Source organism: Bombus affinis, unplaced genomic scaffold (assembly GCF_024516045.1).
Source record: "Bombus affinis isolate iyBomAffi1 unplaced genomic scaffold, iyBomAffi1.2 ctg00000128.1, whole genome shotgun sequence".
In the NCBI taxonomy this organism is placed as follows: domain Eukaryota; kingdom Metazoa; phylum Arthropoda; class Insecta; order Hymenoptera; family Apidae; genus Bombus; species Bombus affinis.
Window position 1 is genome coordinate 201,568 of NW_026108856.1, and position 25,365 is coordinate 226,932.

A 25,365-nucleotide genomic window follows, 5' to 3' on the forward strand; every position below is an offset into this window, starting at 1 on the left:
TTCGATTATAAACGCGCTTATTTTCGTGGATATCGAGCTTACTTTATGATATATGTAGCTATACATCTTGATCCATGGACAATTTATAGCCGGACGGAGAATAATCAAAGATTAATGCGATCCATACGATATCATCTGTGAAAATCATAAATAAATATTTTCTCGATTATAGTGTTCGAACGATCATGCTTAAACAAAAAGAAAATGTGTATTTCACGATTAACACTGAGAAAAAAGTGCAACACCATAATTGAGTGTTCGATCATACGACGAAATTTGTACATCCCGCATGAAATTGCAGAAAATTCGCTTAATCTACATTTTTTATTATAATATTCAATACAAAACGTTCCTGTTAATATCCCCCTTTTATCTCGAAATTCATCAGAGACGTCCGTATTACAGACGAAATTTAGCGAGTTAATGAGGGAATCTTTTTTTCGCAAATTGAGTGAACGTTACACAGTATGATAAAAGGACGTGGGATGTGAATTCATCACGAATAATTTTAATAGATTTTTCTGTATCATAATCGCGGATTGTTTTTATTTTAATTTTCTCGATAACAATGAATCCTGATAAATGTTTTCCTAATAATTTTACTATATGCTCGATGCCGTACAAATATAATATCAAGTATTGTTTATTTTATCGCTCTCACCTATCGAAATGTCGAAGGCGTCGTTTTCAACGAAACAGATTTTCAAACGTTTCCCATATATTCGTAGAATTCAATCAAATTTCGCAAAATTACAGAAAAATATTCAAATAAAATTTCGATAAAGGGTTTTCAACGAAACAGATTTTAAAACGTTTCCCATATATTCGTAGAATTCAATTAAATTTCGCAAAAGTACAGAAAAATATTCGAATAAAATTTCGATAAAGGGTAGATTGAATAACACGAGTACAATTGACCGTGGAAATACAATACAATAAAATACACGTGTATATTTTTAATTTTAATTTTCGGTTATTTCAGGTGATCCTAACGAGTGTACCACTCACGTCTGTTATATTCACATTCGATTCATGGCCGTGGGGACAGACAGTTTGCAAATTATCGGAGTGCGTCAAGGATATTTCAGTCGGTGTCTCAGTTTTCACTCTGACCGCGTTATCAGCCGAGAGGTAAGTTGTCAAACCCAGTTACGGTTGAGGAAATTGTTGTCTCAGGGATAGGCTGGTCGTCCTAACTTTAGTGAAGTTCCGCCCCATTAATGGACCAATCGACTCTTTAATCAGTAATCGAAATGAAATCTCAAACGTCCAATTTCCTTTTCGCTATTAAGAAAATCAATTAATTTACATTAATAAGAAAGTTCAACGTTAAAATAAAGTATAACTGAAGAATTCATTTAATCAGACATCATTTAATCTTAACCCTGCAATACTGCATTTATAAACAATCCAATTAACGCTATATTGAAAATTACATATCATTTTATTAACACAACGCTTATTTCCAACAAACGATACGTTGCTAAATAATTTTGATTTCTTCCATGTCAAATAATTATCAGGATCTATCTGCATATTTGAATTAGTATCGTTAGTGACGTTTAATAAAACAGAAGGCGTTAAACACCCTTGTCCAATAGTAATAAATTTAGTAATAAAGCAAATAAAATAAAATAATAAATAAATTGTAAAACAGAAATCTATATATAATCTAAGATTTCTATCTTGCCAACATATTAATATTACAGTTGGTACATTTGTTGCACGAGACAGCTCGGAACGTATAAATAACAACCATTTCTCAACAGTAATAAATACACGCACAACAGCCATCTGTAAATGAAACATTTAAGTGGGGTATAAATTACTCCGTTCTATAGTATTTCAGGGTTAAGGTTTCAATAAAAATTGATTTACAAATAAAAGAAAGATATGCTCGTGTTGCATCGTAGGTACTACGCGGTCGTAAATCCTCTTCGGCGCCATGTAGCCGGGATGAAAGCAGTACCATTGGCGCTACTAATAGCTTGCCTTATTTGGGTGCTGGCGATTGTTTTGTCGATGCCTGCTGCTCTCTTCTCTGACGTGATGGACGTCGACATAACAACTAACTCCAGCATCCACATCTGTAACCCTTTCCCCGTGGAATTAGGCGAGTATCTCACACGCTGAAATATTGGACATTTCTCCGTGTTTTCATTTCACACCCACGAAGTCGTATTAATTTATTTCTCGTTCTGAAACGCAGGGGCAAGCTATAGGAGAGGGGTGGTGCTGTTCAAGTTCCTGGCCTATTACATCATTCCCCTATTCATCATATCAGCATTTTATTTTCAAATTGCACGACACCTTCAACTGTCCACCAGGAACATGCCCTGCGAATTATCTGCAATGCAGCGGCTGGAGCAAATTCGATCACGCAGAAAGGTAGAGTGAATCGATATTATTATGAAATTATACAATTTTCAAGTAAATCTAATTTTGACACAAAAGTTCTATATTTGGTATACAAATATTTGGTATACAGGTATACCAGTGAAAAGGTGTAGAACAGAGAAATTGAAATTGCTACCTGTATGATATTTTTATGAAATTACACTGCTTATATATGCAGTCAGCTTGGAAATAAATTTAAATTGTAATAAATTGTTACTTAGACTGTGATGTAAATTGAGTTATAGCTATAAATTATTTACTTTGAAAAAATTTCACGCTCATCATGTACCCGAGTAACAAGGTGCAAGAAGAAGCGGAATTAATTTAGCGCAAATCTCGAGTCGATGGTGCAATTGTTATAAACTATACTTTACTTACGCAATCTTCGATACGATCAATAATAAGATTATGTAATACGACCTTAAGCCAATATACGGTTAAGCATCGATGAAACAAGTCTAGTCCAACAACTAGAAGAAGGCGTTCCATAACTTCCGGGATAGAATGCTAATTATAAATCATTATAGATCGGGATATTCTCTGGCAATATCTTTAGCATGTAATCCAATTTCACTTTCCGTATTGTATTTGAATGAAAAGTGACGGTCGATCATCTTAAAGTACATCGACGTATCAATGACCAATGAAGTTTCTTCAACGAGCCAACTCTACGTCTTCCTCGTTTCTGTTGAATATAAAACAATAATTTATTTGAAAACTTCGTACACAATTTAAGATGAATATCGTTCGCATATTTGATCAAGTCTTTCGACCAATTATTATTTCAATCGAAATGTATTCCTTTTTATGCAACGTGAGTACAATGGCTTGATCTAATACACCAAGTCAGTGTATTAAAATACTCGATAACAGAAAGTCTTTGTTGTCTGATTTAAAAATCACTTCACAGGCGGCTCGATATTCTGATTCACTTCGACTAATTCGATAGAAGGTGGCATCGAAGCGTGTCTAGCGAAGATACGACAGAACCTTCAATAACCACGGTTCTTACTTCTACTTTTCCAATGTTTTCATCCGTCAAATGCATTCAACCGTTCTCTATTCCATTTTGATAACAAAGAGCCATTTCGTAGTAGTAATAACGGTAGCTATGTTTCGTGAAAATAGAGTTTCGAGATTAATACAATTTCATGGAATACAAATCACCTCTAGATAACGGCTGAGAATTACGCCTGGACGAGAGATTCGATTTAACTACTATCCGCTGGCAATCCATACCAAGACACGCTGTATGCGAATCAAAATGATCCATTCGCTCGAACGACTACGAGTTATCGCCTCTTTATTTTTCGTAGATGCTAGAACGCCTGCACTCTTCCCAGATTTGTTCCTCGGCTGTGAAAAGACTATTTCTCTTGGCGACGTTTTCTTCCAGCTAATCTCCATTTATCTTTCTGATAAAAAAGACTTCTGCGAAAGAAGTTAAATATCGAACTTGAGAATTTATTTAACGTAATATTTCAAAAGTTGAGGCAAAGGCGTATTATCTAACGACAACGGTGTCGAGACGTTGAAAGCATATTTACAGGATCAATTGAGCGATGACTAAATCTGCTAAGGTCGCGGTCGATCTGAGGCAGATACCTGCGAAATCTTATTATAGATATTGTAGTATCGGGAAAAAGGGATAGGATTAGGATAATTTAGATTTGTAAAATTCTCCTAATACTATTTATTTAAGATAAGTAAAAATAACAGAGATTAATTGGACAGAGAACGATAAATGTTCAACTTGAACTAAAACACAAAAGCATTCTATCCCGGAAGTTATGGAACGCCTTCTTCTAGTTGTTGGACTAGACTTGTTTCATCGATGCTTAACCGTATATTGGCTTAAGGTCGTATTACATAATCTTATTATTGATCGTATCGAAGATTGCGTAAGTAAAGTATAGTTTATAACAATTGCACCATCGACTCGAGATTTGCGCTAAATTAATTCCGCTTCTTCTTGCACCTTGTTACTCGGGTACATGATGAGCGTGAAATTTTTTCAAAGTAAATAATTTATAACTATAACTCAATTTACATCACAGTCTAAGTAACAATTTATTACAATTTAAATTTATTTCCAAGCTGACTGCATATATAAGCAGTGTAATTTCATAAAAATATCATACAGGTAGCAATTTCAATTTCTCTGTTCTACACCTTTTCACTGGTATACCTGTATACCAAATATTTGTATACCAAATATAGAACTTTTGTGTCAAAATTAGATTTACTTGAAAATTGTATAATTTCATAATAATATCGATTCACTCAACCTTTCTGCGTGATCGAATTTGCTCCAGCCGCTGCATTGCAGATAATTCGCAGGGCATGTTCCTGGTGGACAGTTGAAGGTGTCGTGCAATTTGAAAATAAAATGCTAATATGATGAATAGGGGAATGATGTAATAGGCCAGGAACTTGAACAGCACCACCCCTCTCCTATAGCTTGCCCCTGCGTTTCAGAACGAGAAATAAATTAATACGACTTCGTGGGTGTGAAATGAAAACACGGAGAAATGTCCAATATTTCAGCGTGTGAGATACTCGCCTAATTCCACGGGGAAAGGGTTACAGATGTGGATGCTGGAGTTAGTTGTTATGTCGACGTTCATCACGTGAGAGAAAAGAGCAGCAGGCATCGACAGAACAATCGCCAGCACCCAAATAAGGCAGGCTGTTAGTATCGCTAATGGTATTGCTTTCATTCCGGCTACATGGCGGCGAATAGGATTTACGACCGCGTAGTACCTACGATGCAACACGAGCATATCTTTCTTTTATTCGTAAATCAATTTTTATTGAAACCTTAACCCTGAAATACTATAGAACGGAGTAATTTATACCCCACTTAAATGTTTCATTTACAGAGTGATTTGAGTGGAATAAGACTTTTGTGTTTTAGTTCAAGTTGAACATTTATCGTTCTCTGTCCAATTAATCTCTGTTATTTTTATTTATCTTAAATAAATAGTATTAGGAGAATTTTACAAATCTAAATTATCCTAATCCTGTCCTTTTTTCCGATACTACAATAATGAAACAAACAAATATCTTGTGATGTAGTTATGATATTAGCAAACAATTTTTTAAATATTGTTTTTGTAATGTAAAGAAGGCAGAACCGTACAAAGTATAGAATCAAAACATAATGGACGTAGAAATCGATATTTTTACTGATTTTGATTTTTTGTTACTATCATAGAAAATAATAATTCTTTAAAATTGGTTTACAAACCGGAATCGATATGTAACAGTTTTCGTGCCTCGTTCTGCCTTTTTACGTTTTTACAGTTAATTCAACCAGACACAAAGTTAACACCTAGAACTTTTCGTCAGGTGAGTCCAGCAGCGAGGAAGACCTGACAAATGAAGTTCTTCGCAAAGTGTTCGAGAATCTTCCCGGAACACCCGACTCCGTTGAAACAATCATGAACCGAGTGACTAACAGCAAATTAAATAAGCCTCAATTCGACGCGATTCACGGTAAAAAGATTCAACTGTTGGGTTATGACACCTGTCGCAGAGCTACAGTGGGGTTCATGAAGAATGTTGTTCCCGAAACGAAATGGGATGTAAACTCGAAGTCGTCTCAATCGAATTACTCTGCCTTTCGTCTGGGGATTTATTCGAGGAACGAGCCGAGAATGGCGCATTGTAGAACTGGTTTATGGAAAAGTACTTCGTCTCACGACCAGGAGATTCAAGACAGAATGCTGAGAAGCTTGGACCTCCATTTGGCGAGTAAACAAAGAGATTATACTGCCAAATTGATACTGGGGATTATACTGCCAAATGGATACTCGGGCATTTAAAATGGATACTGACGGGATTTTATTGAATCTCGTCGTTTCTCATTGAAACAATGGTGAAACTTTATGAAATATTTGTACTTTTGCTGATTTTTTAAGATTTGTGGTTAAGACTTTGTCTAAGCTTCCATCAGGGTCTTGAATAGTAAACTGCGAATATTTATTCAAATTCATAGTTTTATGGATACTGCTGAAGGAATGCAACCTAAGCAGAAACTTGCTTTACTAAATATTCTAACGACTACTCTATTTTGCGTACTTTATATATTTTTGCATATTACGTACGTTCATAAGTTTCTCACAAATGCATGTTCGCAGTTTACTTGATAATCACTTTTTATCTAGTCAAACTTATTCAAAGCTGTACCTGTTTCTATTGAATCATTCTAGTCATACACACGAGTCATTGAATGTTAATTGCGGAAGTTATGTTAGGCCTACACGGCCTAGAGTCTCCTACCGCTCTCACAGTATTCAGAAGTCCGACAGCTCCTACAGCTCTCAAGGGCCTAGAGCTCCTATAGCTCTTCTTCTCTCATCTAAGAATAATCCTTCTTTTCGTTATCTGTATCTTAATCAACGGCGTTACTACTTTGTGTGATTGTATAAAGTGTTGGAAATATACATTATTATAACTCTGTGACTCCCAGTGTTATACCGCAACAACTACCCCGATTATTCTAACCGAAATACGGGGATCGAACTATTCGTGGTGTTGATTATTCTAATCGTAACGGGAATTTACGATTCCCGTTGACGCGTATTCTAACGACCGCGTCTCCCCGCGATAGCTCGAAAATACAATACACAATTAAAAAACAAACAAACAAAGGAGTTTAAAAGGTATTAATACGACTTAACATTTAGAACGCTGTATAATTTTTTATGTCGATTCCCGCATAGCAAAAGAGAAAAGAAAGAACGCCAGAATGTTCAGCAATGAATGGACTAGATAACTTGTGCCATTTGTATACTTGTATAGAAAATTAATTTGCCCTCTGCCGTACTTAGTTCATCTCAGAATAAATTAGTTCCGTAAGGCTTATTTATTTTTTATTCTATTCACATTTTACGAATCCTCGAGCTTGTTCTGGATAAATAGATTGCTCGGAGATTTCCACGTGATGCCTAATAAAATATTATGCATGTTTATGCGGTCCACGAGATAGAATATAACTCTAAGTGAAACGTAACAGTATATCGACAGAAGCAGGCACCATTCGATATCGATTTTTTTTCTTTCTTAATCGCCTCTGTTGATTATTTCTCGCGCTTTCCTTCGTAGAGAAAAATACTTTGCTCGAATGTTTGACATTTCTTAATGAGACCGTAGCACAGTATACCGCTAATTTTGTGCGTAGAAATATACATCTATCGTTCGAACACTCATACACACTCGAAAAATACAATATTCGTTATTTCTTTGTTAACAATGATATCAGGTCCGTTTTATAGTCAAACTTTATATAACGCTACGATATAGTATCTTTCAATTGTACTTTACAGTAATAAAAATCCTAATATTGTCCAAATCTCAAGGCTTACAATCGTTGTGCTAGGAACTAGGCAAACGAAAATACATAAATCTAAAATTCTATCACCTATAAATAGTACAATACTAAAAAAACTGTCTTTCGTGTGTTCGTTGTATATATTATATCAATATTTTGAAATAGAATTTAATACGAAAGACATGTTTCGCATTCCTACAATTTAAAAGATTGCCTGTCTTTCTGAATTTTACGATGTACAATTAAAATATTTCTTGCGATAGTCATCTGCGACATATTAGAGTTAATGTAACATTTGACTTGTATGTGATTATTAAAATTAAACTGCTTAAACATAACGTATAGAGGGCTCCAGCAGCAGGATACTAAATTATTGCCAATGGGAACAGAATCAACGAGGAAAAACATGACAATCGGAGTACATCCCGCGAAGGTAACGGAACTCGACGATAAACAAGTCAAAGTTGAAACGACCTAAGTTTCTCGGGATTCATGAGAAAATTCATGAGAATATTTCAGAAATAAATTTCCAGTATCGATAACGATTATTTGAATTTACATGTCGTTTCTTTCACGCGATCTATCCAATCTATTTATCTAGAATTGACTCCGATATCATCATCTTCCGTCTCATCGAATCTGTATTTCTTAAAGATACCTTAAAGCGATCTACTTATACATATATACGTACTAAAAATATATTCAATCCATACTTGCATGATATTTCAAATCTTCATCCCCTGCCTGAATTCAAAAGCAAAAATATTCCAAGAAGACATCACTGCTGAAAGCTCCAGGGGTTACAAACAAACAGACATCGAATTTTCGACGTGATCGTGGATCTCCGAGCGGTTTCTCAGTGTTGTTGTACGGGAGTGGGTCCGCTGCCAAGATTTCGCCAAGGATCCGGTATGTCGAAATGTGCTGGGACTGTGAGCAGAGCATCGTCCGCGGTTCTGTCCGCGCTACAATTATTCGGCTTCACGCGAATCGTGTTTACGCACTCTATGGGTAACTTGAAGAAGTCCACCTTGTAATTGTAACCCTGGCTGCTGATTCGGATGACGGTATGCAGTGGCACCTCAGCGTAAGGCACCTCTTCCGGTTTTTTATCTGTGAAAACGCCAATGATGCAGCGCAGAATAGCTTGATGAGACACGACCAAGATGTTGTTGGATCTCTGTAATTCAGCAATAACCGGTTCCACGCGGTGCATGGCGTCGATGTAGCTTTCTCCCCATGGATAACGATAGCGCAGCTTATCTTGATCGCGCCATGCAAATTCCTACGCAAAAGCATTGATTTAGAGATCTAGAAGGTATATACGCTATCTATGTACTATATACTAAAGTATATAGACTTTTGCCTAAGTCATGGAATGGTTCGTACATCGAGGTCCTCAAAGCATTAAAACCTAGCTTATGCAAAGTCAGGGAACAATGGCTGATTTTAAACATAAGCTTTAATAAAGTAGACCTGCGATATAATATTCAAATCATGGTATGATTTAAGTTTCGTTATAGTACACGGTTAATAAGTACACATCAACTTCGTATTGTAATTATAATTGTTACGCCGCGCAACACATCTGCACGCCATCCCGCGCGGCTTGCCAACCAACGGTCTACCTGTCGTCCTTCTAACACTCCATAGGCCCAAGGACCCACTATAAAGTTGCAATTCTAGCTGCATTGTTCGCACACATGGTCTAAGCACATCTGTTTGCCAGAAAAGACTTTCTAATTTCAGAAGTGTTTTCGGCCGGTTTTTAGAAAGGTCCTTGGGTTTATTATGTGCTCTTAAGAATAACGAAGAAAGCGGAGATATACCTAACCGAAAATCTGAGTTTCCCTATAAACAATGTCGCCTAGGACCCAAGTTGGTAGGAGGTTTCTTCCTCCTCTCTTCCTTCCTAACATTGGTCCCAACCAATCGACATCGCGGATTATTTCCCTCACTTTACTAACTGAAAATGTAAGCAACGAATCCGCGTTCTTCGTTCAAAGGGCACACCCATACCAAGCTTTCCTCCGCATTCACATTAGAATCAGTTCGCTGTCGAGTGCCGAAGCGTGCAGACGTGCCTCTAGTGCCCAGTGAAGTTCGAAAACAACACGTGTCGCCCAACCGTCGAAAGTGAACACAACGTGCTCCTATCTTCCCAAGTGTTTCCTATCCGCCAGAGAGAAGAAAAGCCTACGCACCTAACCCCAACCCGATCCCTGCCGCATAGCCTCACGACTAGTTATTCATATTGAAATAGCTAGCTCGATGATGGCCCAACAATCACGACCAGGCTCGCCTGTCCAAACCCATCACTACCCCGCGCTACTCCCCCCGTGGCAGAAATTCTGCATATCCCCCCGTGCCAACGACGCCAATAAGGCGAAAAAACGCAAAACCGAACCAGCAGACACAAACTCGAACGAACATCCACCAACGCAAATTAACACCCACAACAGGTTCGCAATTTTGGAATCCACCAACGATGCCATGGAAACCGCAGGCTCACCACTTAACCACCACGCACAGAGACGCCCCCCTCCCCCACCAATATTTATTAACGATGTCATCGACATCCAGACAATGACCAAGTCCTTAGAGAGAGATATCTCCAAGGAGGACTATAACCTGAAGATAACCAACAATCAGGTAAAAATCCTGCCTACGAATCCAGAAGCTTACAGGAAGCTCACCAAGACACTCAGGGCCCTGAACGCCAACTTCCACACCTAGCAACTCAAAGAAGAAAGACCTTTTCGGGTGGTGCTACGAAACATCCACCACTCCGCAGACATCGACGAACTAAAAATAGAACTATCGAAACTCGGCCACGAAGTCACCAATGTCAGCAACATAAGGCATAGAGTCACAAAAGACCCGCTATCCCTATTTTTCATTGATTTAAAACAGAAACCAAACAACAAGGAAATCTACAATATCAGTCGCATAATGAACGCCATCGTTAAATTCGAACCACCGCAAACCAAAAAGGAGATAGTCCAATGCAAAAGGTGCCAAAGATATGGGCACACACAGAAATACTGCAACCACACCTTCCGCTGCGTCAAATGTGCAGGTACACACCCCACCGACCAGTGCAGGAAATCACCGGAAACCCCAGCGAAGTGCATCCACTGTCAAGGTGATCATCCTGCCAACTACAAAGGCTACTCAGCCTACAAAACTCTGTACTCAAGCAAATACCCCAAACTTAGAACAAAAGAGGAAAATTACCAAACACCCAGCTCGCCGAAATCCACCGTTATCCCAATCCCCCCAACCAATCAAACACCCAGCCCTATCAAACTCACCACTCCCTCAAACTCCTATGCCCAAGCGGTACAAGGCACTCAAAATAAACCAAATAGCCACAGGGATCCTCCCCACTACCTCACCTAACACAGACAACGTCTCTAGACTTGAAAAGCTAATAGAGAAACAATCAGAGCAAATAAACAATTTGCTATCGCTATTAACAATCATAATGGAAAAATTAATACGCCCAGACACAAAATAAAACCAAGACGCATAGCTCTGTGGAACGCCAATGGTCTAGCGCAACGCAAACTTGAGCTAGAACTCTTCCTAAAACACCAGCTAATCGACATAATGCTCATATCTGAAACCCACTTCACCGACAAAAACTACCTGAACATAAACGGATACAAGTTCTACCATACCCAACACCCCAGCGGAAAGGCCCACGGCGGCACCGGAATCATAATCAAAGCAAACATCAAGCACTACGAACTTCCACCATTCCAGAAAGACTACCTCCAAGCAACAAACGTAGCAATAAAAGACTATCATGGTACAATCACCACCTCAGCTGTATACTGCCCTCCCAGACACTCCATTGCCAAAGAATACTTCGACCACTTCCTGGACACCCTGGGCAACAGATATATAGCCGGAGGAGACTATAACGCTAAACACACCCAATGGGGTAGCAGACTGGTTACAGTAAGAGGCAAAAACCTCCTCAACAGCATAATAACCAACAACCTCAACTACCTTACCACATACGAACCCACACACTGGCCCACCGACACAAACAAAATACCCGATCTCCTTGATTTCTTCATAACCAAAAATATCTCGCCAAGACACGTCCAAATCAATTCCTCGGCCGATCTCTCCTCTGATCATTACCCCGTGATAGTAACAGTCAGTTCAACCATCATCGAGAATACACCTAATGGCTCCATTCATAACCAACACACCAACTGGCAGCTCTTTAGAGAAGTCTTTACCCGCACAACTTCAGCCTCAACCTCACTAAAAACCAATGACGAAATCGAAGCAGCCACGGAATACCTAAATGCGAGCATAATAAACGCTATCCGCGTCTCCACACCGGCAAAAACGTCCATCAGCAATCACGAATACCCCCAGTACATATTAAAAAAAAATAGCAGAAAAACGTAGACTAAGAAGGATATGGCAGACCCATAGAACACCGGAGGACAAACGCAAACTAAACAACGCAACTAGAAAACTATCCAAAACCATAAAGAACTACAATAACGACCGTTTTCACAAATATCTCGCCAGCCTGTCCCCCACAGCCGACTCAAACTACTCACTATGGAAAGCCTCCAGGAAACTCACGCGCCCCCCCACAAATAATACCTCCAATCCGCCGCCCGCAGGGTGGATGGGCGCGTAGCCCTATAGAAAAAGCCAACATATTTGCTGAACACCTGACTGAAGTATTCCAACCCCATTCCTCCATAGCTGCAGCGGACGTCACCGAATACCTGCACACTCCCTTCCAAATGTCCCCTCCTATTCAACCCTTCACTTCTGCAGAGATCATAGAAGCAATCAGTCGCCTAAACCCCAAGAAAGCAGCAGGTCACGACCTAATAGGAAATAAAGCAATCAAGGAACTCCCCATAAAAGGGATCGCACTCATCGCATCAATCTTCAACGCCATCCTCCGCCTAGAACACTTTCCTAAGGCGTGGAAAATCTCACTAATCACCCTCATCCCCAAACCCGGTAAACCAATATATGAAGCCAGCTCCTATCGCCCAATCAGTCTCTTACCTACCCTGTCTAAACTATTCGAGAGGATGCTCACGAATCGTCTCCTTCCACTCCTAGAAGAATTGAAAACTCTCCCAGATCACCAATTCGGCTTCCGAAAACAACACTCAACAGTAGAGCAAATCCACCGCATAACCCACATGATCAGCCAAACCCTTGAAAAGAAAATATACTGCTCAGCCGTATTCCTAGACATCCAACAGGCATTCGATAAAGTATGGCATGAAGGGCTACTCTACAAGCTTAAAAAAATCCTACCCCACCCATACTACTCCATCTTAAAATCCTACCTTACCAACAGACAATTCATAGTTAAATGTCTAGGCGCCACTTCCGTAACATTCCCAATAGAATCCGGCATACCGCAAGGTAGTGTCCTCGGACCCCTACTATTCTCCATCTACACTGCCGACTTACCCATATCAAACGAGGTAACAATAGCAACATTTGCCGACGACACAGCACTATTAGCTACCCACGCAGACCCGGCAATTGCCTCATACACTCTCCAGCGAAGTCTCGACTCCATGGAAAAGTGGTTCCAAAAATGGGGTTTTAAAATAAACGAAAAAGATCCTCCCATGTAACCTTCACGCTCCGAAAACAAACCTGCCCCCAGGTTACCATTAACAACACAATAATCCCAAGCAAGGACTCCGTAAGATACCTGGGCATGACCCTGGACAGGAGGCTAACTTGGAAAGAACATATCTCGGAAAAAACAAAGCAACTAAAGGAAAAACTAAGAAAATTCTATTGGCTCACGGGCCGACGCTCCAAACTAAACATACAGAACAAAATAACCCTCTACAAAGCCGTAATAAAACCTGTCTGGACCTACGGAATCCAACTATGGGGAACAGCAAGTAACTCCAACATTGAAATACTCCAACGCTTCCAATCGAAAACGCTAAGATCCCTATTAAATGCACCCTGGTATGTTACCAACGAAACAATCCACCGAGACCTCAAGATACCTACAGTCAAAGATGAAATACACAAGTCCAGAAGCAGATATAGCACAAGAGTCAACAACCACCACAACCCACTAGTCACCCAACTACTGGACACGACGGACCAGATCCGCAGACTAAAAAGAAAATACCCACTAGATTAAACCCTTAGTCCTACTAGAATCAACAATATAAAGCTATTATAATCCATGTCATTGTATCACGCCAAATTCAGTTACTGAAAATTCTCAACGAGAATTGATTGTAAATATTCTAATAAATAAAAAAAAAAAAAAAAAAAATTCACATTAGAATAAAACTTTAGAGTTTGATCGTCTCTCACGGTGCCTAGAGTTCCTACATTTCCTACAACTCTCACCGTTCCTGTATCTTTCTGAGTTCCTTCATCATTTCTCAAGGTGCCTACACGGCCTAGAGTCTTCTAAGGCTCTCACTTATCCAGAACTCCGACAGTTCCTATAACTCTCAAGGGCCTAGAGCGCCTAAAGCTCTCCTTCTCTCATTCAAGACTAACTCTTCTCTCGTTATCTGTATCTTAATCAACGGCGTTACTACTTTGTGTGATTGTATAAAGTGTTGGAAATATACATTATTATAACTCTGACTTCCAGTGTTATACCGCATCAACCACCCCGATTATCCTAACCGAAATACGGGGATCGAACTATTCGTGGTGTCGATTATTCTAATCGTAACGGGAATTTACGACTCTCGTTGACGCGTATTCTAACGACCGCGTCTCCCCGCGATAGCTCGATTAAACATGGTCCTTCGAGCCGGATACTGTGTCAAGTGAAAAGTGCACGCCAGTGACACCCACTCTCATACAGTGCCACGTGAATCCAACACAACCAGCAGCGGAAGCGTTACCACCCCAGCGAGGTCAGTAACGTAAAGGGTCGTCACCTTTGAAGAGGTATAATTCGGTGGTTGAAACGCAACCACACAGTCTCCTGCCACAAAGTGGACAATCGCCAACAGAAGTAAGTTCAAACGATTTCATTATCAATTACATAAAAAATAATGGCAACCGGAAACGAACTTGCCGTCTTGCGTCGACGCCGGAGCTACTATATCGCCCAGTTTACACGCCTCGAAAAAAAACTCGACGACATTGAACAATCAGGCTGTTCGGAAGAGATCGACTTGCTTCAAATTAAAGAACGTCTAGAAACCGTCGAGAAGGAACTCCGTGCATTACAACACCAGATCGTAACTTTAGACGAGGGAGAGATCGCGCGCGGCAGTGAGCTAGCGGAAGAATACGAAAGACTGCAACTCCGAGTAGCCAAACAATTAATCAATACACGACGAAGTATACCGTCACAATCGACAAGCGGCGAATCAGCCGTCGGCCGCGAGTCCGCGTCGCTTAAACTCCCGGAAGAACAAACGCGCGGTCTCGAGATCAGAGAACAGTATAACGATATATGCGATCGGCTAAGACGTAACCAACGTACAGCACGACAACCCCGGTCATCGAGACCGGCGCACAATGGATCAGCCACTGGTATCAAATTGCCGCGAAATGCTTTGAATCAGCCAACCTCTCACGATCCACTGGACCGGAAGGAAGTGAATCCCATCCAGGACAACAAGGATCAACCTCCGCCGACGGAAACCATCGCTGTAACTCGAATGGCGATCCCGTCGCACACCACGCGGAGCTCAGCGCGTGACACTCATAACGTGTCACCCACACGCGATCTGACGACAACCACGTTCCCATCGTCAGCATCGCAACCATCTGATTCAACGCCACAAAACGTCTTGAATCAGTCCATCACTCGAGATTCTCTGGATCGGACAAAGCTGAATCCCGTCCAAGACGACAACGGTCGTACTTCGCCGACGGAAATCATCGCACCAGCTCAAATGGCGATCCCGTCGCATACCACGCGGAGCTCACCGCGTGATACTCACAACATGTCAACTGTCCGCGATCTGACGACCACGTTCGCAGCGTCAGCATCGCAATCATCTGATTCGACGTTACACAACGTCTTGAATCAATCAATCGCTCGAGACCCTCTGGACCGGAAGGGACCGACTCTCATCCAAGACAACAACGGTCGTATTCCGCCAACGGAAACCATCGCATCCACTCAAACGGCGATTTCGTCGCATACCACGCTGAGCTTACCGCGTGACACTCATAACGTGTCACCCACACGCGATCTGACGACAACCACGTTCCCATCGTCAGCATCGCAACCATCTGATTCAACTACACAAGATGTCTCGAATCAGCCGAATGCTCCAGATCTGCAAGACAGGAAGGAACTGAATCACGTCCAGGACAAAAACAGTTATACTCCGCCGACGGAGAACACCACTTTACATGTTACACCTGACATGGACATCATATCGGAGAGTCTTTCTCCACGACCTAACGCGAAGAATTCTCCATCGCCACGGCGGCGAGGAGCCACGCCTGCGAGTAACCCAAATCGGGATCATCTCCACGTTATTACCACTATGACTAATCATTTAATTGTCAGTAGTTTTCAGAACGCGCCAGCTGATTTCAACACTTGTCCACTAAGCCCACAGAGCACTACGTGGGACAAATCTCTGATTCTGTCTCTTGCGGATTGTTGGGCCACGCCGGTACAGCTACCAGCCATCAGCGAGAAGGCGCGATCCGGATGGGTCTACGGGGGGAGCCTCGTCCCTCAATCAACCATGACCTCCTCCACGCTTCCTCAGCCGAAACAGCAACGAGGATGTCCAAATGACATGCAATACTTTCACGAATCTGATGTTGCAGAGATACCATACAAGAAAGGCGAAATCTGCTCCAGGTCTTACCACGATACAATCCACGACATGTGGGACAAGATAGCACAATTGGGGCAGATCATCGGGGGGAGCTCAGTCCCCCAATCAAACACACAACTCTGCGGCGTGTTCGAATCTATACCATGCATCACCGGAGTTTCATTCAACGACACCTCCTGGGGCAAACTATTCAAGGACACCTCATGGGTCGAGGTGTTCCACGATACTGCATGGGCCGAACCGTTTCACGATACATCCTGGATCGTGAACTTCAACGGCCCCTTAACGCAACGGCGAACCAGACACCAGGACAGACGGGTGTCCTCTACGCAACGGCTTTTCGGTCGTATCATCGAGCTTACCCTGGCGACGACGGCCTCATCAAGGCAACTACAAACATCGAAGAAGGCAGATGAAAAGCGCATCTCCATACAGATATGATCTACCATTGGGAAATCGGCGAGATGTATAATGACACCTCCAGGTCTGAGGTGTCCTACAATACTTCGTAAGCCGAGCTCTTCACGACATTTCTGGATCCGTGAACTTCAGTGGCAACTTTCTTGGCAATGCCAAGAACCACGGCGGTCCAGACTACAAGGCAGTCAACGGTCCTTCGACGCAGCGACGAAGCAGTCTCCAGGACAGACAAATATCCTCAGCGCACCGGCCTTCCAGCCGTATCATCAAATTCCTCTTGGCGACCACTACATCCTCTGGACGGCCACAGTACACAGGGCAGCAACAATCAACAAGGAGGCGGATAGAAGATTTAATCAATTTTATCTCTACAGGTTTTTGATCGGTGCCCTCTCAACGGGGGGAGGATGTTACGCCGTGCAACACATCTGCACGCCATCGCGCGCGGCTTGCCAACCAACGGTCTACCTGTCGTCCTTCTAACACTCCATAGGCCCAAGGACCCACTATAAAGTTGCAATTCTAGCTGCATTGTTCGCACACAAGGTCTAAGCACATCTGTTTGCCAGAAAAGACTTTCTAATTCCAGAAGTGTTTTCGGCCGGTTTTTAGAAAGGTCCTTGGGTTTATTATGTGCTCTTAAGAATAACGAAGAAAGCGGAGATATACCTAACCGAAAATCTGAGTTTCCCTATAAACAATGTCGCCTAGGACCCAAGTTGGTAGGAGGTTTCTTCCTCCTCTCTTCCTTCCTAACATTGGTCCCAACCAATCGACATCGCGGATTATTTCCCTCACTTTACTAACTGAAAATGTAAGCAACGAATCCGCGTTCTTCGTTCAAAGGGCACACCCATACCAAGCTTTCCTCCGCATTCACATTAGAATAAAACTTTGGAGTTTGATCGTCTCTCACGGTGCCTAGGGTTCCTGCATTTCCTACAACTCTCACCGTTCCTGTATCTTTCTGAGTTCCTTCATCATTTCTCAAGGTGCCTACACGGCCTAGAGTCTTCTAAGGCTCTCACTTATCCAGAACTCCGACAGTTCCTATAACTCTCAAGGGCCTAGAGCGCCTAAAGCTCTCCTTCTCTCATTCAAGACTAACTCTTCTCTCGTTATCTGTATCTTAATCAACGGCGTTACTACTTTGTGTGATTGTATAAAGTGTTGGAAATATACATTATTATAACTCTGACTTCCAGTGTTATACCGCATCAACCACCCCGATTATCCTAACCGAAATACGGGGATCGAACTATTCGTGGTGTCGATTAATCCAATCGTAACGGGAATTTACGACTCTCGTTGACGCGTATTCTAACGACCGCGTCTCCCCGCGATAGCTCGATTAAACAATAATATTCATTTATCCATGTTCTAAAACTTCGTTCAGATTAATCAGACTGATTGAGTTCGATCTAGCAACGTGAAACATTGTGATTATATTCTATCTGCTATGTACTTGACTGGGAATATTTCTTTGAACTTCAACGCTCATTCTCATTAGTCAAGCAAATATTTCGTGGATGTAAATGGATAAATTTGCATACAACTGAATTTTAATCAGTTACAGACTGTTAGCGCAGACGTTAAGTCACTCGATACTTTTCCCCAGTGGCCAAGTATTCAATGCTTGAGTCATCCGTGAAGATTTATGTTATTATTCATTTTCCAAGATACGATTGAAAGTTGTTCGCTTAGAGAATTAAATTGACAAACCTAGTAGATAATAAATATTCCATATCTAGGATCCCAAACTTATTGAAATACAAATTATAACTGCATTAACTAATCAATCACTGGGAAAATTTTGATCAAATACTAATGTTAAATGTGTCAATTATAGTACCATGTTTCTAACATAATACTGATACAATTAGATTAATTCAAAAAGCTTATACCCTATAAACCCTATATACTCTATATACCCAAAAAGCTTATACCGTTATACCCTATAACCTACAATGATAACTGTTACAGCTATCTACCATTTACTACACAAATAAATTAAAGCTCTTAGAGCTAGGGATTGATAAATTCAACCGATTGAAGGCTCGTTTAAATACAGCCAGAAGATTAGGCAAGTAGTAAGTGAAACCGAATTTACACATTTTTCGATGAATCATCCTTAAAAGTATAAATTATCTTCACTCGCTATTTCACTTTGGTCAACAACACCTTAAACGTAATTCAATGCAAGCAGTGACGAAATTTCGAGGAGGAAGACGCGTTTGATCTGAAATTACCTGCGGATAATGCTCCTGCATGTCTTCATAAGACAGCCCCTCACAGATACCGGCGTGGAGTTCGTTGAGTGCTGTCACGTGTTCTTGGGGCGATTCCACGCCACGAGCAGTCGCGATAGTCCTTCGAAGGCGACTAGTTAGCACGCGCAGGTCGGGAATACGCATAGCGTTGAACTTGGTGGCCAACGCTTGTGCATATCTCTCGCCACGTGCGCTTAAAACTGCGTCACCACCAACCTTACCCAATACGTTGTACTCGCTTTCGCCGTGCTGTAATCAAAAGAGAGAGGGAGAGCTTTAGTTTTACCAAATCGTAGAATATTCTGATTACGTTCAAAAAGAGAGGCGTAGCAATGATAAGATTACGATCAGGCGAGAAGAAATTACTTTTGGAACCAAACCCTGATAAGATAGCAAGATTTTAAAAATACAATATGTATGTTTTTACGTATGCGTATACGTATACGTATGCTTTTAAAACATGTTGTGTGTAAACAATTGAGGACTCGTCATGCTAAATGAAGTGCTCAGTTATGTATGTTAATCTTTTTAATAATTGCAAGCGCCACGACCTGGCTCAATTGTCCTTGACTCAGCTTGTAATCTAAGAACAAACACGTTTCTTCATTATCGTTATCATTATCACTTGTCGAAAAATTCTTATAATTAAGACTAAAGACGCTAAGGCTGAGCTTCTAGGATTAGAACATTTGAGATGGGGATTAAACGATGACAAATGTAAAATTTGATGGATTACCAACCCGAGAGAAATAAAGAGTATGCGGCTCAACAGTGACGCTTCCAAGATATCCAAGGACATTTGTCTCCACATCGCCAGACACGATGCAGGACTCGATATCCATGCTGCCGGTGTCGATACGGATTCGTGGATACGTCTTCTCATCCATTGGCTCGTAAGATCGAATGTAATGAGCTATCTTCAATCGTAGATCTTCTTCGGCTGTTATTGAATCCATGCCAACATAGCAAGCGCTGTACCGCAATATCTCCTTGTAATTTCGCTCCAGTACAACCGGATCGTCGTAGACGCACTCGATAATGAGGACGCGATAACCGCTGCCCGGAAAAATAGTCGAAGACCTCGGCGCGCTGCGCTCGCATCACCAACGTGGCGTCCAGGATCTTCAAACAGGAAAATTCTTAAATGCAACTAACTGTGACGACTCGCAAACTCAAATTTCAGTATATTTCTTCCTACGCATTTTATTTAAATAGACATTAGACTATATCGATTTTCAATTGTCTTTCTTTGTATTGTATATTTGGAGAGATTGCTGCAACAAGGAGGTAGCTTTCCAATAATTTGTGTAAACCAGCAGAATGCAAGTCAAAATTAACCAAAACTATATCATATTTTGACACGTGCTATAAATTCATGATCTAAGCTAATATTTGTATTATTTAAACACATTTGAATATGAAACCTATACTTTTGTTTTTCTCTCCCGATAAATGCAATTTAAATACTGAAAGTGTCTTCATGTTGCTATAGGCCCTTCGTCAAAATTAATTATCGCTTTGTTCAATTAAGAACACCGCCGGCCATAAATATTAGGGCACATATTGATATTTAATACGAATGGAGTGCTTTCGTTTCTAGTAATTTCGTTATAAATCTGTTATTTCATTCGCGGCATATGTACTTTGTAATGTAAGATATAGCAGATAAAGAAAAGTGTCAAAGTGTTCCAATCGATGCTTATAACGTGTAGATGTCCTAATAATTATGGCGAGTAATTTATATATGAATTTACATGTTGGTTTCTCTTATTGTTAACATATATATCAAGACCACATAGAAAGAATACGATAAATTAGAATAAATAGGAATATTTCAATATGATATAATTTGGAAGGAAAAATGCACCGTTAATTTCAGAATTAAATAATTAGTTTCCTATAATATCTAAGATACGTTTCCACATAGAATTTAAAATTTAACGTGAAGACACGTTTTACCGTTGTAGTCTTCATATTGAATTCGTGTCATATTTGTTCAATTCTCGACTATTTCTAAAGCGCATAATATCGAGAAAATAACGAGCCGATCTTAAGCTACTTTCAACACCATGAACTATTGCGGTTTCTATCGTGGAACGTTGGTACATGTTGTTAAAAATATTAAGCAAGGTAAAACTCGTACGACGATATTCGGTTCGGTCGGAGAAAGGTGGACCGGCTTGACTAGCCTCGGTTTAATCGCGTCGTCCACCGTTAGCGCGATCTATGTATAAATACGACCCTTGACCGTTCTAATATTCTAATCTATTCTTGCAGCTCCGGTTACATAATAACAAAAAAAACACGTGTTTCTTCTTCCGGTCGGATTCTTCAAATGCGCAACGATTAAAATTCTTTCTTAACTTTGTTCTATTATTTTCGATCAAATGCAATCGCGCGTGCTTGCATTCGTTTCGACATTGAATCTTTCTCAACTTTTTTCGATTACTCTCAATCAAGCATAACCGAGCGTATTCTCGTTCTCGTGTTGATACCGAATCTTTCTCAACTATTTTCAATTATTTTCAATCAAATACAATCGCGTGTGTTGTTGTTCTCGATTCGATACTGAAATCTCTTGAACTTTTGCGATTATTTTCGATCGAATGCAACGGCACGCGTTCTCCTTTCGATACTGAATTTATCTCCAGATTCTATTCAATTTCACATCTTTACTAGACGTTTGTCACGCGTCTAATTGATGCTTACAGCTACGGAATTTCCGCCTGCGAGCCATGTAGCGCACTCGTGTATCGCGTCTCGTTGGGCCAGAGCTCTCAACGCTGCGTTTGTAACCCCAAACTCTTTTGCCCTGACGTCACCTTAGGCGACCACTTCTAAACATTCTCCAGACAGCCGATACTTGAACATTACACATGGCGACCTTGGCGACAATGTATATTGCCGGAGTACCTGAGGGTTCATCTATGTCCTAACGATCCTTCCACCGAATGTTCTAGAAGCGTAGCAATAGTCAGTACGCCTACAGGGTAGTGGGGATAATGAAGGATGAAAAACAAAAGAAGAAACAGATGTCACCGAGAGTAAGAAAATATTGTAAGAGCCTCAGTCTCGAACGGCCACGGCTAGAGTTCAGAAGTGTATAAACGAGGAAAAAATAAAGTTTTCTTCTTTCCTTTAAATTTCTTTCTTATTTTACGTGACATTTTGGCGATCCTGCCAGGATACATCAACGTTGGATAAAACAAGATTACGGTTTTGGCCTACGGGACATCCGACCAAAGGTGTATCAAGCAACCTGGATTACGAAAAACGGTTTTATTAGTAAGTAGAACCATTTCCTCTAAAAGGATCGATCGATTGCATTCGATAACGTCAGACTCCGACGATCTATTACTCTGAAATGGACAAAAGGGACGATAAGAAAATTACACCTGTCGCTTCGACTAGCGGTGATCCAAACCTGCGGGCAATTTTGGATATGATGCAGCGCCAGCACGAAGAACATAAGGCAGCTATAAATGATTTGTATAAACTAATTCGCGATGAAAGCACTCAACGGATCAAGGAAATAGAACCAATAGGGAAGACTGTGGCCGAACTCAAGCTAGGAGTACAATCCTCCGTAGATACGTCTGAGTTCAACTCAATTATGACAGACGATACTAGTTCTGCCAGCAGAAGCACTACTCGGGACACCCGCATAGTGAAATCTCCGGAAGAACGCGTTCGGATCAAAGAAACTCCAGAAACCTCCGACCCAGCGAACTCCGAGGACGAGGAAGAAGAATCAGCCTCGTACGAACGACATATGTTCGACGCGAAAACCAGCATCGAGTTCATCCCAGTCCTCAACGGTCAAGATGACATTGGAGTGGAGGGATTCATCAAGCGGGTAAGCGAAGCTAGATCGGAATGTAAGGAAAAGCGTGCTTTATTGAAATTAATTTTAACCAAACGCATTGTCGGCGAAGCCGAAAGAAGCATTAGACATTCGGTTATCGAGACGTACGGCGCCTTATTCGAAAATCTGAGGAAGTTCGTATCGATTAACGTAACTTCAAACGGTGCGCGAGATATATTACAAAGAACTCGGCAAAGTTTTAACGAATCAGTACACGGTACGTCAAAAGATTTCGACACGGTCTTAATGAACTTATATACGCATTGCAACACGAAATCCGCGATCCTATTCGACGAGCAGTCGCGATAGACCTAGAGAACGAACGCGCAACCGAAACGTTCATACTAAATTTAAAACCCGAGATAGAAATCAGAACATCAAGCATGAAACCGCGCACCTTACAAGAAGCACAAGATGCCGCGTTCGAAGCAGAACTATTAATCGGAGAAATTGAGCGAAACCGCGGAAATCAGTGCAGCCAGCAAATAAGAGCTCACTCATTCGCCCGAGGGAATGTATCGTCACAACGCAAACCCCCACTTAGGAGCGGTCCGATGACTACGCTCAATCGCCTGCCGACAAGCACTCAAATAAACAACGGAGGGAGAATGAAGTGTTTTAAGTGCAACCAAATAGGACATACCGCAAATTACTGCCGAAAATTTTCAACCGGCCAGCCAGCGAAATCTTCCGCCACCGCGCAGCTACAATATAAACATGGAGAATGCGGGACGAGAAGAGGAAACAGCGCTACCAGAACCTCGAGAGACGTCGTACGAGTACACGCAACAACAGGAAAACTTCTATCCATTGGAGTTCGATCGGGAACAGAAATCAAACGATATTTAATCGATACCGGTGCAGGAATAAATTTAGTTAAAAGATCAAGTGCCATATTTAAACCTAAAATGACAGTAGCTAAAACATTTTACATGGGCAATGACAAATTCCAAACTGACGAAACAGTAGACTTTCAATTCTTTAACATCATGAACACATTTCACGTTGTGCCAGACGATTTTCCTTTAATAGAAGACGGAATAATTGGTTTACCTATGCTCTCTAACTACTCATATCGAATTAACAACGAATCGATACAATTAAACGGGAACGAAATATTTTTCCAGGCGCCGAAAACCATTCTCCCAGGGCAAACCAAAATCGAAACAATTTATCTGGATAAAGTTCCGACGAGAGTATGTTTCTGCAATACTGGTGAGCAACCAACTATAATCACTAATGATCTTTCTTATGAACACGATCTCGATAAAATTGCTAAAATGAAACAAATAATTAGACTAGACCATATTGAAGACAAACTTCGTATTCCTATCGAAAAGATCCTCCTACATTACATAGACGTGTTTGACCTAGAATCCGATACCCTACCTTGTACTAACCTAACAAAACACACTATTACCCTACGCGAAAACAAAATCGTCAATACCAAATCGTACCGACCTCCCGAGGCCCATAAAGCAGAAATTGAAAAACAAATGAAAAAAATGTTAGATAAAAATATCATTGAAGAATCAGATTCTCCTTACAACAGTCCAGTATGGGTAGTACCCAAGAAATCAGACGCATCAGGCAAACAGAAATGGCGTATAGTTATCGACTTTCGAAAATTAAATGAACCTACCGATCAAGACGCCTACCCACTACCGACAATCGACGACATTCTATCACAATTAGGCAACGCCAAATTCTTCTCTGCTCTAGATTTATCTTCGGGATTCCATCAAATATCTATGGACCCCGACTCAAAGAAATATACAGCCTTTAGCACACCTCAGGGACACTTTCACTATAATCGCATGCCATTCGGTTTAAAAAACGCCCCAGCCACCTTCCAACGCATGATGGATACCGCGTTACGAGGATTATTGAACAAATACTGCTTTGTATACCTTGACGACATAATAATATTCGGTAGTACAATTCAACAACACAATGAAAACCTTGCTATAGTATTGCAAAGATTAAAAGAGTTAGGACTAAAAATCCAACCCGACAAATGCGAGTTTCTAAAACCTGAATTAGAATACTTAGGACATGTCATAACACACGAGGGCATAAAGTCAAATCCTAAAAAGATCTCCGCAGTTAAAGACTTTAAGATTCCCAAAACACAAACAGACGTAAAGTCATTTCTCGGATTAGCTGGATACTACAGAAAATTCATTAAAAACTTTTCCAAACTCGCCAAACCATTAACAGATCTCACAAAGAAAGACAATCCTTTTAGATGGACAGAAACGCAACAGA

At 40.9% G+C, this 25,365-nt stretch overlaps 1 protein-coding gene across 2 annotated transcripts in view; it reads right to left on the reverse strand.

The window, feature by feature from the left end:
• Nucleotides 1–6,468: 6,468 nt before the first annotated feature.
• LOC126927529 (6-phosphofructo-2-kinase/fructose-2,6-bisphosphatase-like) overlaps nt 6,469–25,365 on the reverse strand; it is a 129,539-nt gene continuing 110,642 nt past the window's right edge. Inside the window, exons 1-4 of one of the 2 annotated variants that reach the window (XM_050743615.1) lie at nt 21,942–22,001; nt 19,973–20,354; nt 19,212–19,481; nt 6,469–9,017 (exon numbers count right to left, since the gene is read on the reverse strand). In XM_050743615.1, coding sequence (XP_050599572.1) covers nt 8,589–9,017; nt 19,212–19,481; nt 19,973–20,188 — 915 coding nt within the window. In that variant the 5' untranslated portion in view covers nt 20,189–20,354; nt 21,942–22,001 and the 3' untranslated portion in view covers nt 6,469–8,588. Of the gene's footprint in view, nt 9,018–19,211; nt 19,482–19,972; nt 20,355–21,941; nt 22,002–25,365 lie in introns of those variants that run through there. The other variant, XM_050743616.1, reaches the window with a different exon arrangement.